Source organism: Sphaerodactylus townsendi, linkage group LG03 (assembly GCF_021028975.2).
Source record: "Sphaerodactylus townsendi isolate TG3544 linkage group LG03, MPM_Stown_v2.3, whole genome shotgun sequence".
Classification (NCBI taxonomy): Eukaryota; Metazoa; Chordata; class Lepidosauria; order Squamata; family Sphaerodactylidae; genus Sphaerodactylus; species Sphaerodactylus townsendi.
In genome coordinates, this window is record NC_059427.1 from 173768279 (window position 1) to 173782042 (window position 13764).

At 46.2% G+C, this 13764-nt stretch overlaps 1 protein-coding gene across 4 annotated transcripts in view; it reads left to right on the forward strand.

Annotated features, from left to right (window-relative positions):
• Positions 1-13764, forward strand: part of LOC125429600 (SAP domain containing ribonucleoprotein) — a 111607-nt gene that overhangs the window by 9757 nt on the left and 88086 nt on the right. For all 4 annotated transcript variants that reach the window (XM_048490844.1, XM_048490846.1, XM_048490843.1 and 1 more), the window contains exon 3: positions 10115-10161. In XM_048490844.1, the coding sequence (XP_048346801.1) occupies positions 10115-10161 (47 nt within the window). The remainder of the gene's footprint in view (positions 1-10114; positions 10162-13764) is intronic.

Genomic DNA, 13764 nt, shown 5'->3' on the forward strand with positions numbered 1-13764 from the left:
GAAATAGCCACAAACATTTAGCACGTTCATTAATCACAGCCTGAGCCTAGAAAACCCTCTTGCAGCCCCATCTAAATGGGAGGTGGTGGGCTGCCACATCGACGTAGCACTGCCCTGCTGCTCCCATATAGGCTTCTCGGTAGCGTTGAAGAGGCTTGCAGAGTGCAGAAGTCTCCCCACCACCACAAAGTCTCCATGGGCCACCCAAAAGAGTAGCTTAAGTCCAAATTGTGGCCCGTTGGCAAAGGCCAGGAGGGAGCCGACTAAGCTCAGCTCCTGCCTTGACCCCTAGCCTGCCCCTGGTTTGTCAGCAGCAGGGGCTCTGGGATGCTAATGCATCACCCAGCACCGTGTTCCAGTGATGGGTTGTGGTGGCTGCATGCTGGCGTGATTGCCCCTCTGCCGCTGTAAGTGCCCTGGGGAGAGCGAACCCGGCAGCACGCCATTCCCAAAGGCGGATCCCCCCCTTCTTTGGAGGTAGCTTGTGGCCTCCTTGCTGCCTGCCTTCCCTACTCCCAGTGTCAGTGTCACAGCTGTGTTGCTGACAGCTCTCAGTGTGTTCCTTCATCATCACTGTCACTTTGAACCCTTGGTTAGAGTCCTAAGGATGTGGAAGATCAGGTTGCCTTGATATATTCCAGGCTCTGTCAGGAATATTGGTATTGAGGCCCACAATATTGCCTTAAAGCTAAGAGAGGCAGCTTCAAATCCTGCAAGTCAAGTGCATATCCAGAGGTTGCACCAGGCACAGCTAATATGGAGAAATCCCCATACAGTTGAAAACAGCATTCTGCATCCAGAATTTCTTGGGAATTTCCAGAATTTCATAGAAAGCAACTGCTGGCCTGTGACCGTATAACAGTGGTAAAGAGCATTACCTTAGAAAGCAGCGGGTTGGGGAGATTTGAGAGATTACAGACAATACTTTTTCTCCTCTGTAGCCCCTAATTTCACAGCTGTTGTGTGCCATATAAATCTAATAACAGTGGAACCTCGGTTTTTGTTGGTAATACATCCGAAAAGAATCGATGAAAACCGAAACCGATGAAAACCGAGGCAAACTTTTCCATAGGAATCAATGTAAATCCAATTAATCAGTTCTAGGCACTCCAAAAAACATACCAAAAACACATTTTTTGGTGAGTAAACATAGTGTTGAATGCTGAAAACAGTAACAAACAATAACAATAGGACCAGCTTCAGAGCCAGTGGACCAATGTCGCACCAGAAAGCTGTCCAAAGAGGTCTGTTTCTGACACCTCTTGAAGATTTGTCTGAAACGGGGCAAGACATTGTCATTAAACAAGTCGCAGACATGGCCTGTAACAGCTTTGTCTGGGTGATTTTTCTCCACAAACCTCTGCACCTTATTGCAAATCAATGAAAACCGAGGCAAATCGATGTAAATGAGACAAATTTTTTCACTGAAAAAATCGATGAAAACCGAAACCGATGAAAACTGAAGGCAATGAAAACCAAGGTTCCACTGTATATATTTGACATCCAATAAGCAGCCATTTCCAACAGTACTGAGGCATGAACGAGAACAAGCTAGGCAGTAATAAGAATCCAGAGCCAGCATTCTGTAGTGGTTAATAGTGATGGACTCTAATCTGGAGAACCGGGTTTGAATCCCTACTTCTCCACGTGAGTGGCAGACTCTAATCTGCTGAACTGGATTTGTTTCCCTCCTCCTTCACATGAAGCCTGCTGGGTGACCGTGGGCTAGTCATGGTTCCCTCAGAATTCTCTCACCCCCACCTGCCTCACAAGGTGTCCTGTGGGGAAAGAAAGGGAAGAGGTTTGTAAGCCACCTTGAGATTCCTTATGGTTGAGGAAAGTGGGTTATAAATCTACATTCACCATCTTCATTCATTGGTTGGGTCCTAATCTCTTAGCTGTTGAAGCACATAAGTTAACAGATACCTTCCCATCCCCTATTTCACATTACCTCTAATCATATTGTTTTGCCTGAGTGAAGTACTAGGTCGGTCAGGGAGTTGTAAATAATATTCTCCATAAGCCCAAGATTCAGTGTCCACTGTGTCTGATAGTTGAGGCGAGGCCAAGGAATCCAGAGAGAGGAGTTGGCCATAGACCAGGGGTCTGCAACCTGCGGCTCTCCAGATGTTCATGGACTACAAATCCCATCAGCCCTGGCTGATGGGGATTGTAGTCCATGAACATCTGGAGAGCCTCAGGTTGCAGACCCCTGCCATAGACAATCAGAGCAGCCAGCAGTTGGCATGGGGAATCAGTAGGTGGTTAATTCCATAGAGCAGTCTTGGTCAGTCCTTCACTTGGTCCAACAATTCTGAGCCTCTTGCCTCTCCCCTGTTCATTCTTATCATGAATTTCTCTGCCTCACATATTTGCATGTCCTCCTTCCTCACAGGCACGACTGTAGATCCAAGTCACAACTGTTTGGGTTTTCCTGTTCCTTTACAACTGCTTAGACAGGACTTAATTGTGACTTGGGATGAAGTGCTCTCCTAGGCTGATAGTTACACAAGGTCATACCATTAATCCTTGAGCAAATCCCTGCTGCTACTCGCAAGTGCAGGGTAGTGGGAACACTGACCCCTCTACTATTGCTTACTGTGGCAGGGGTTGCCAAGATTCTTGAGCCCGTATGCACATTTGGAAAAGGTTGGCATGGTTGGTGCAGCAACAAAATAGCTCCCTCCAGAGGCAGAACCAGCCACAACATGATTGCCGCAGCTTAACTTCTGTAACACAGTGTAGATCCTTGTGCTGCGGTGGCAGCTGCTGCTAAAGCAACATGCAAAAAAATCCACGCAGCCAATAAGAAACCTTGCTGGGCAGAAGCCCTGTCTGGTCCCGCCTACTTCCTAAAAACACTTGGTGGATGCCAGAAAAGGCCCCTGGTGTAGGGTGATCTGTCCTTGCAACCTTGAGAGTATTTACTGAATTGTCGAAGTCTTTCACAGCCAGAATCACTAGGATGTTGTGGGTTTTCTGGGTTGTATGGCTGTGTTCCAGCAGTAGTAGATCCTCTGAAGATGCCAGCCACAAATGCAGGTGAAACGTTAGGAGAAAATACTACTGGAACACGGCCATACAACCCAGAAAACCCACAACATCCTACTGATAAGTGTTTGTTTCCAAAGAAGAGTATGTTTGGAAGAGCACATAAGGCAGGGGTTGATGCTGAATTTGTAGGATGGTGTTCTTAACCACAGAGTGCTTATTGTTTATGCTAGAACTCCTTTTGTGTTTTACAAATGTAATGACAGACCCTTGTGGCACATGTTGGGCAAAAATCTGCCCCCTTTCACTTCTATAGTTTATCACCCCTCTCCTGAATAATTATCGAGTTCAGATTGTCAGTTGATTGAGCTTGATCTTATAAAGTTGTGCACCTTTGGTGTTGGTCGTGTTGGTCTGGGAGTTAATAGACAGTTCACTGTGTGAATTTATCCTTTATATTTAATATACTCCTGATTTTATAAAGCAACATTCTACCAGGCTGGAACCTTCACTGGTCCTATTACATGCTGTATCTTCCAAACTATTTTCATATCAAACTAAAACAAAAGTCCAGCAGCACCATAAAGGCTAACAGCATTTATTACAGCATTCATTTTTCTTGCATCAGAGCTCACTTCTTCAAATGCAGTGGAAAGAAAATATTTTTGTCATATTTATCTGGAAAATTACAGAAGGGGAGTGGAGAAACAGGAAAGATTTGCCAGTCTTTCCAGTCCGGGCTCTGGTCTATTCCCGTTTGCACTCCAGTTGATCTTAGGCTGGTATAGCACCATTTCCAGCCTCCTGCAACAGCACATGTAACAGACAGGATCTTAACTCCGTAAGCTGCACAGAGGATAAGAGATTCCTTGAAATGACAATAGCGTTTGTAGTTCTTCAGATACTTCCAAAAGTCAGAATCTCAAAAATTGAAACAAACTCATGTATAAGAACAGTTGTTTATTGAGTATTGAGGATCTTCTCTGGTCATGCCAGAACTGAGGTTTGCCCGCGCAAAACCCAGTAGTTAAAGTAGCTTGCACCCCCCATCCTGGGAAAGTGCGCCCAAAAGGAACTGTGGAAGAGATAACAGTAGAGATTATCAGGCACTGACTTTGAGCAGCACCTGGTACAGTATAACATCATTCAAAAGACAGTTGCAAGTCAGTTAGAAATGCCATTAACCCATTCCACTACCCCCCAGCATACAGAAAGCAGCAATAGCAAAATTCCCATAATAACAGGCCTCCTGACATTCCGCTCCCTCTAGGGCCCTCCCCCCGGCTTGCTTGGGCAGTTTTGATGAAAAGCTTTAACGAGGTGGGGGGGCTTTGACGTTCTCAGCAAATATCCACTGATTCTGCCCAGGTAAACCACCTTTCCAAGAGACCAAATACTGCAAGCGGTTTTGATAGATGCGAGAATCAAGAATATCAGAGAGTTCATAATGTTTAGTTGCATTAAACAGAACTGGAGGAGGAATCTTCTTCTCTGGATGCCAGACATTCAGGGAACACGTCTTCTTCAGTAAGCTGCAATGAAACACAGGGTGTATTTTATGCAAAGCATTAGGCAATTCCAGTTCAGCAGTCACTTTGTTCATCACCCTGACAATCTTAAAGGGCCCAATATATTTCGCACTCAGTTTTGAGGGCTGATGTATGTCCCGGAGATTCTTGGTGGAGAGGTACACCATATCTCCCACCACTAGGGGGAAGTCGTGTCTGCGCTTATTGGCCAGTCGCTTATATGAGTCTCTAGCCTCCTGAAGTGCTTTCAAGATAGGAGGCCATTGATCAGCAACGGATTGCATCCATTCCTTAACCTCGGGTCCAGGGGCGTCCCCTGACTGAAGCATGGGCAGAGGGTGAGCTGAACGACCATGAACCACCTCAAAAGGAGTCTTGCCCGTACTACTATGAACTGAGTTATTGTAAGCGTATTCCGCGTAAGGCAACAGATCAACCCAGTTATCCTGCTGATAGTTCACATAATACCTCAGGTACTGTTCCAAAGTCTGGTTGGACATCTCAGACTCCCCATCAGATTGGGGGTGGTAGCCTGAAGACAACCCTTGTTCAGTGTCCAACAACTTCATGAAAGCCCTCTAAAAGCGGGATACAAATTGACTGCCCCTGTCCGTAATTATTTTCTTGGGGGCAGAATGCAACCTGTAAATATGCAGCATGAACAGCTTCTGAGCAGTGGGAATGGAGGTACAAGGAATAAAATGGGCCTGCTTAGAGAACAGATCAACTACAGTCCAGATCACCGTTTTGCCATGACTCAAAGGCAAGTCCGTAATAAAATCCATGGAGATCACCTGCCAGGGCCTACTGGGCAGCGTAATGTCCTGCAATAATCCTTGGGACCTTTCCGGAATTGTTTTCGCCATAGCACAGATAGGACAGCCTCAATATCCTTACGCATGGTTTTCCACCAAAATTGTCTACGAAGCAAATGCAAAGTTTTTACAAAGCCAAAGTGACCAGCCGACTTGGAATCGTGCCCCTGGTGGCAGATTTGAGAACGTAGATGGGGCGGAACATACAACAGCGAGCCACGACAGCAAATGCCGTCAAGTAATACTAAACCATCGCCTCCCTCCGTAAGAGACACTGGGGACTTTCCCGCCTCCAAGAAGGCGGAGAGAAGGTGTTCGGGAGGAGATACTGATGGTGGGGGCTCCGCCTTTGCCTATGACCGGGTAACACCCAAGCCCAAGTTGTTGGGGGTAAGGATAGTGCAGGAAAGCAGTGGATCCGCCTTGTGCTCCTCCCCCTCTAGCTAGTGGGACAGGGCGTCTGCCAAACGGTTGGTTTTGCCCAGGAAAAAATGAACTGTAAAACGAAAGCGTGTAAAAAAGTCCGCCCAATGGATCTGTTTAGCGGACAGCCGGCCCGGAGAGCAAAGTGCAGCCAGATTTTTATGATCAGTCCAGACCTCAAAGGGGTGCTCCGCTCCCTCTAAGAAATGCCTCCACACAGTAAGAGCAACCTTGATAGCACAGGTTTCCTTATCACCAACAGTCCAATTAAGTTCAGCACCCGAAAACCTGCGGAAGAAGAAGAAGAGTTTGGATTCCAAACCAATGGAGCACCAGGGCGGGAAGCTGCAGGGCCTTTCTCCTTGGTACGTTAGAGATCAGTCAAAAGGAGAGCCAAGGGGGAAAAGTGAGGGATAAAGTCATGGTAGAAATTGGCAAAGCCCAGAAAAGACGAGTTGCTTACGAGTCCGAGGAGGGGGCCATGTCATTACATCAGCAATCTTGGCAGGGTCCATTTCTTTGTGGACCAAAGCAATATGAGATTCCTCATCACGGGAGTAAATCAGAACATCATCCAAATAAACAACAACCCCTTTGAACAACAAGTCATCCAAAATCCCATTGATCAGACTTGAAACACGGCGGGAGCCCCGGAGAGCCCAAAAGGCATGACTAAATACTCATACTGTCCATAGCGAGTATTAAAAGCAGTCAAATGTTCATGGCCCTCAGCCATTCGCACCCGTTAATAGGCTTCATGTGAGTCCAACTTGGTAAAAATGTGCCCTGAGCCGAGATTCGCAAGTAAGTCCTTGATTAGGGTAGTGGGTATTTATTAGAGGCCGAAACAGCGTTCAAACCCCTGTAGTCAGTACAAAGCTGCAGGGAATCGTCCTTTTTCTTTACAAACAAAATCGGGGCCGCAAAACTGCTGTGCGCCTTCCGAATGAACCCGCGCGCCAAATTCTTACCCAGGAACGCCTGTAACTCGGTATCCTCAGCAGGGCTCATGGGATATAGCCGTCCCTTGGGCAGTTTAGCTCCAGGGACCAGTTCAATTTTACAGTCAGTATCACAATGGGGCGGCAAGGAATTACACTTAGTCTCTTCAAACACTTGCTATAAGTCCCGGTACGGTGAGGGAATTTCAGGGTTAACAGAAGGTTGGGACAGAGCGCAAGCGAGTCCCTCTGGAGGAGGCAGCAAGTGTTCGGGGGGATCAGGGCTCATGTGGGCTCCACAAGGCGGATCGGTAAAAGTCAAAACACATTGAGACCATTTCACTGACGGGTCATGATCCACAAGCCAAGACAGTCCTAATATCACGGGGTATTGAGAGATGGGGGCAATAATGAAGCTACGGCGTTACCAATGTCCCTCACAATTGGCCAGAATCTTTGGGGTGCGAGAGGTAATAGGACCGCCGCCCATCGGACTGCCATCCATTTGGTCAAACCGGATAGTCTCTTTCAACAGAACAGGCTGCAGCCCAAGTGCTTCCACCAAGCGGGGATGTATTAAACAGTGAGAGCAGCCGGTATCCACAAGGGCCTGGACATCTTCAGGCAGCCGGGCCCGTTAGTTAGAACAAGAGGCAGAATTATGGCTTCACTCACCCGCTCTGGCTTGGGAGGTTCCCAAGGAATCGGCTGTTCCCCCGCATCAGTGTGTGGAGCCGCCGCACGGGTGCCCCCTTTCGGCAGCGGTTTAGACATCTTGGCCAGCTTGGCAACCGGAGTAGAAGTGGCTGGAGTGGGGGTGCACTTGGCGGGACAAATCGCCACAATATGGCCCTCCCCGCCGCAATACAGGCAGAGATTTAGGCGGCGGCGGCAGGCATTTTCTTCCACTGAGATCTGGTGCTTCGGAGGAGCAGGGCGGGCCGGTTTAGGACTAGGGGCACCCCCCCCCCCCGGCGTGGCTGGGCAGTCGGGGACCGCCCGACCTGAACTCCCAACGTGGCTGCCTCACGCATTCGGGCATCCGCAGTTCCCGCGAGTACAATCTATTCCATCAGAGTCTGAGGACTATCCCAAACAAGAGCTCAGCTTAACAAGTCTGGGTGTAGAGCTTTCTTGAAAGTGAAAACTTTTACAGGATCATCCCAATCCTGGATCTTACTAGCCACGGTGCGGAAGTTTTCCACAAACTCAGCAAATGGGGTCTTGCCTTGCCGCATTGACCCAATCTCACAAACACATTCAAAATCGTTCAGGTACTGCCGTCCATATTGCAACATGTGGGTATTGACCTGCACCAGGAAAGCCGGGAGTAAGTCCTGAGTCCCATCAAAATGAGTAGTCAGCCGGACCCTAGGCATGAACAGAGGGGGAGCTACCCCATATGGTGCAAAGTTCGGCAACACACCTCCTGGAGCTCCCCATCCTGGTGGCATGAACGGCAGCATCAGGGGTGGGACTGGTAACGGAGCAGGTGCAGCTGGCAGCAGGGGGACCCCTCCTGGGGCCGGCTGAAGAGGCGGCTGGCCTGGTAGTGGAACCGGGGTCGGAGCGGGTCCGGGTTGGACAGGCTGGGCTGGCGCTGGTGCTGGAGCAGGAGCTGGAGCTGGGGCCAGTGCCGGTTGAGCAGGCTGAGCTGGTGCTGGCGCAGGGGCGGGTCCCGGGGCAGGCGCCGGGGCTGGTGGTGACTGGCCAGGCTGAACTGGTGCTGGGGTAGCTGGCGCTGTGGTTGCTCCAGCTTCAGGAGCAGGAGCTACTTGGCTTGCCTGGACAAGGGCAGTTCACAGGTGTTCCATATCTCGTTCCATATGGTGCAGAACCCGACGGTACTCCTCACACTCCGAATCCCAGGCCTCCTCCGACGCCTGAAGTATCCGCCAAGCTTCTGCTTCCGATGAATCAGCCCCTTCTGACGGGCAGCCGGGTAACGACTTATTTCCAGCCAAAAGTGCGGTAGCCCATGTTCCACTGTCAAAACCCAAAGGCTGTGAATCTCAATAGTCCAGACCCCGACAACGACGCACGGTGACTCCCTGTGAGCCATCTAACGGGGCAGTCATGAGCTGGTTGATAAAGTCCAAAAAATCCACCTGGGGTAGGGGCTTCTCTGCCTGTTGCACCTCCAAGTGGCATCTGGGGCTGAATCTGAAGTTCCTGATAAGTCCTCAGGAATAGGGCACCCTTTTCTGCAGCTGCAGACGCACCCCCTGGCTGGGTCTCCGAAGAGATCATACTGGTAGGAAAAGTCCTTGATAAAAGTTGTAAAAGTAGAAGGTGAAATTCCAGCAATGTATGGCAGCATGAAACTCAACCTAAGAGGAGTTCTGGCATAATGTCAGAATCCCAAAAACTGAAACGAACAATAAACAGTTGTTTATTGAGTATTGAGGATCTTCTCTGGTCATGCCAGAACTGAGGTTTGCCCGCACAAAACCCAGTAGTTAAAGTAGCTTGCACCCCCCATCCTGGGAAAGTGTACCCAAAAGGAACTGTGAAAGAGATAACAGTAGAAATGGTTAGGCACTGACCTTGAGCAGCACCTGGTACAGTATAACATCATTCAGCAGACAGTTGCAAGTCAGTTAGAAATGCCATTAACCCATTCCACCCCCACCCCCAGCATACCGAAAGCAGCAATAGCAAAATCCCCATAATAACAGGCCTCCTGACACCAACATTGGGAGTGTTAGAAAAACAATGAGATGCTCAGCCTAAATAATGAAAGTGTGTATCCTAAAAAACCAGCGCTAGCTGCCACTGAAGAATGTTCCGTGGTACTCTTTCTAATAGACTTGCAGCATGCCGAATATATTTCTACTGTTATGGATTGATTTTATTAATGTTTGTATGTGTTGTTGACAGTAACCAGTTACTTTGATACTATTCACTTTGAATTGTATGAGTAAAATGAGTGTATACTTCTGATTTCCTACAACAATGTGGGGTACACAGTTTTTAATGCAATATTTTTTGTGGAAGATCTTCTACCCCATTTTTGTAAGTATACCTTGCCTGTAATTGTCAGGGCTGTTGTGCTGCTACAGATCCATAATGTTCAGTGGGCTGGATGTGGGATGTGAAACAGGGACAAACAGTAGTGCCTGTGCACAGTACTGGCTTGCACGTGATATGTTCAAGCCTGCCTCTGCTCATATGATTTAACTATTTAATTTTATATCAGAAAAAGGTTTTGAGCAGGTTTTCCTGGAAAGCTCACATCCCTGGTGTCGTAAGTTTGAGGTGGTTTTGAAAGATTCTGAAATAACATAACAAAATTAATTTGGATTACTTGTCCTGTATCAAGAATTCCACTGTCTAACGACTAGAATTTTAGTACACTCATCATACCAAAAGTATTTTAATTAGTAACTGTTTCAATTTCTTTCCTACCTTCTAGCTGAAGATGAGGCGAATGAAGAAGATGTCTTGGGTGAAGAAACAGAGGTAATAGTTGCTAGGTAATAGTTAATAGTGCTAGGTAATAGTTAATAGTGCAGCTTATGTCATTCCTTAAGTAACATTTCTATAGAGATCCGTATTACTATCACTTTAGTAGCATAATGGCAAGTAACATCATGTTTAGATCCACAGGTCTTATTTGGTTTAATTTCTTAAAAATGTTTTGTGGTAATACCTGATGTAGCTGCTTGTCAAATTTGTAACTAGGGATATTTTTTAAAACTGGTGTTAAATAATACTTGTGACTAGAAAACCAGAGTGATTGTATATGTGATACACATAACCCATATTTTATTGGTGTTTAGTAATTAGCCATGACTCTCCAATAAATCATGTACTTTTGATGATTTATAGATTTATCATACCAAGTGCTGATTTAATTTGCCATGCCTCTAATGATGCAATGTGAATGGCTCTTTTTACATTTGCACTTTGTCATTAGACGTGGCAAAATTAGTTTTTCAGATAACCAGAATTATTATCTGGAATAGACTACCCATAAAAATGAATAAATATTTTGTTTTTAGATGATGTGCTGTAAGAGATAGACTTATTTCATGAATGCTTTAAGGAGACTAGCAATACAGTTCTGTGTGGAATTACCTTCAGTCTAAATCCCGCTGAAATGTAAGGGCCTTAGAATTAATTCCACATAAGATTGTGCTGCTTGTGTATTTGTCTATCTTAAAAGATTGTGGTATTTTAAGAATAGTGAAGAAACTGACTGTCCTGCTTAGTGTAAGGGCTACTCCGCCCAGGCCAAAAACAGTGCCCCTGGAATGGTAAAAACACTGTTCCAGGGATGCTGTTCACACGGCTGCCACCTTCAAAACGAAGCAGCGCTGTGCTCTGCGCCCCCCCCCCCAACTGGTGGGGAAACTTTGTTTTCATTGAGTGAGGCTTTTGGGAAACAGCCTTTCCCAGTCGGTGCCGTACAAATGGCACCAGGTTGGAGGCACCTCTTTTAGGTGCCTCCTGTTTTCCCCACACTTACCTTCTCTCCCTGCAGAGCTCCATGGGGTCAAGAAGACACGCCCATGCTGCTCTTCGACCCCCAGGGGTTGCAGAGCAACATGGGCGTGTCTCCTTGTCCCTGTGGAGCTCCGCAGGGAGAGAAGATAAGTATGGGGAAACAAAACGGAAGCGCCTCCGTGGGCCGCAGCCGCTCTGAGGCCGTTTGCACCTTAGTATGCGAACGGCCTTGGGGCCACACCGGCATCATATATACCGGTGTGCAGCCGCTGTGGGGGCCCGTACGGAATGGGCCTAGGTGTTTCTCCCTGTCATTCAGGAGATTGCACAATGAAATTATTCTGAATGTCTCTCATATTTGGCTTGGATTTGATGTTCTATATATTAACCTTGCAAAATCTAAATTCGTCCTACGAACATCTAAAAACGCATCTGGTTGAGGAGTCAAAATGTAGCTAGAGCAAGTAGAATGGAGCAGATTTTTTAAATAGAAATATGAATTTACGACAGGTTTTCTGTTGAGATGTGGGCTGATGAGTCAGAGTTTGTGGATCACTGTAAAAGTGCAGCGCAATTTTGGCCATCCCAGTTCCTTCCAAAAATTCAAATGATTCAGATAATCAGAAGTTTGTATAAGCATGACTGCCTTTTCATGTTGATCCAGAGTTTAATGGACGACTGGACATTCTTTTGTCTTGGGTGAATGTTACTCATTTGACCTCAGAAATCACGAATGCCTGCATTAATCCCAAATAAACAATGCACCCCCCAAAAGCAATCTGTGGTATCTAATCAGCTACACCTCATGGAGTTTGAGTAAACAATAAATGTTAAATCAGAGTTTGTTTGTATTGCTGTATGTAATCTCAACATAATTAAATATAACTCATTAAAAAAGGTCATAGCTTCTGTCTATTAAGAAACAATGCAAAGCTGTTTCAATGTAATACACATAAGACCACATAAACCTTAAATGAGCAAGTACAGCAATAATAGTGAACTTTATAATGATTATTGTAATCTCTGAACTGGAGAAGCTGGAGCTACCGATGTATCCATCCTCTGGGTAGATGATGAGGTACTCCAGTGTAGACTAAACTGCCACGGGTGTCAGTACTGCTTCAGTTTAATGGTACCCTTTATGAAAAATATCTCCTATCCACATGATGAAAATATCTACAAGCTAACCAGCTAATAATAGCTAATCAGCCAACATACATATCTTCAAAGAAACCTTTACACTCCTATCGTGTAATGCCTGCATTAATCCAGCAAGTCAGTGTGATCGGATGGAGGAGAAGCATGTTGGTATGTGACCCTTTCGCTCATGTTTGTGACTCAGTTTGGGCTGCAACTCAAATATTCACACATCCTGGTCTAGATGCAACTGTTTAAAAAGCTCTGTGAACCCCAGATCAATTGCACAAAATAGTTCAGTTGCCTGTGTCGTCCCTGACAGCTACCCAAAAGGACTTCTAGGAGGAATATCAAAAGATCAGAAATAAATGTCCTCCAAAAGAGCCAATGATTCTTTAGCTATTCTGGACCCGACTAAATCAAAGTTAACTCACAGTTTGTGTTCCAAAAAGACAGGTTCTATGACTTGAATTCAGTAGATTAGTATAATCTTGGGAGAAGCAAATACAGGGAACTGAACCCTCTCAGTTTATTATTTCAGGCTCTCCTTCCATTCTTTTAAGATGTTATAGACCAGGGGTCTGCAACCTGCGGCTCTCCAGATGTTCATGGACTACAAATCCAATCAGCCCCTGCCAGCACGACCAATTGGCCATGCTGACAGGGGCTGATGGGAATTGTAGTCCATGAACATTTGGAGAGCTGCAGGTTGCAGATCCCTGTTATAGACAATTGCCCATGTGGTTTCAAGCATATCTTTGTAGTCCTGTAAGCTAGAAACTTGCTTTCTTTTAAAGGAGAATCAGTTCCAGAATATGAAAATTCTATTCCTTGTGTTCTTCTTCAGAATGACTGCAGGAGAAAGCCACATTTATAGACTTTTCTGGTCATGCCCTATAGTACTCCAAATGAGGCTACAAAAACTGGATCCCCCCCCCCAAAATTGTTTGTTGTGTTGTTCTCGTGTTTGCGGCACTCCATAGAATTTCATAGTCTTATCTTTCGTCCTCTAGAAAACACCAGGGAAAAACTGATGAGGGGAGGCGAAATGATTTAAGACTGATCTGGTTCCTAGCCAGAAATGTCCAGTTCTAGATGCTGCTTGCCATGTTTCTATTGCCTGTGAAGCCAGAAGTTGACCACGATGGGTCCTCCGTTAAGGAAGACAATGTGACCTTCTGGCTCTTATTCCTGTATGATGTTCCTGGACCAGGATTTACATTGTTCATTTAGAGCATCGTGCAGTTAGTGACGGAGTGCACATTTGGGGGCACAGACCAACTAAGGGCCAATTATATGTAGTGACAAACGATTTATGTTTAGACATCCTGTGGTATTTAAATCTGTTTCTCCCTCTTTAAATATGTTGCCACAGGAGGTGGTGATGGCCGCTAACCTGGATAGCTTTAAAAGGGGCTTGGACAGATTGATGGATGATAAGTTGATCTATGGCTACCAATCTTGATCCTCTTTGATCTG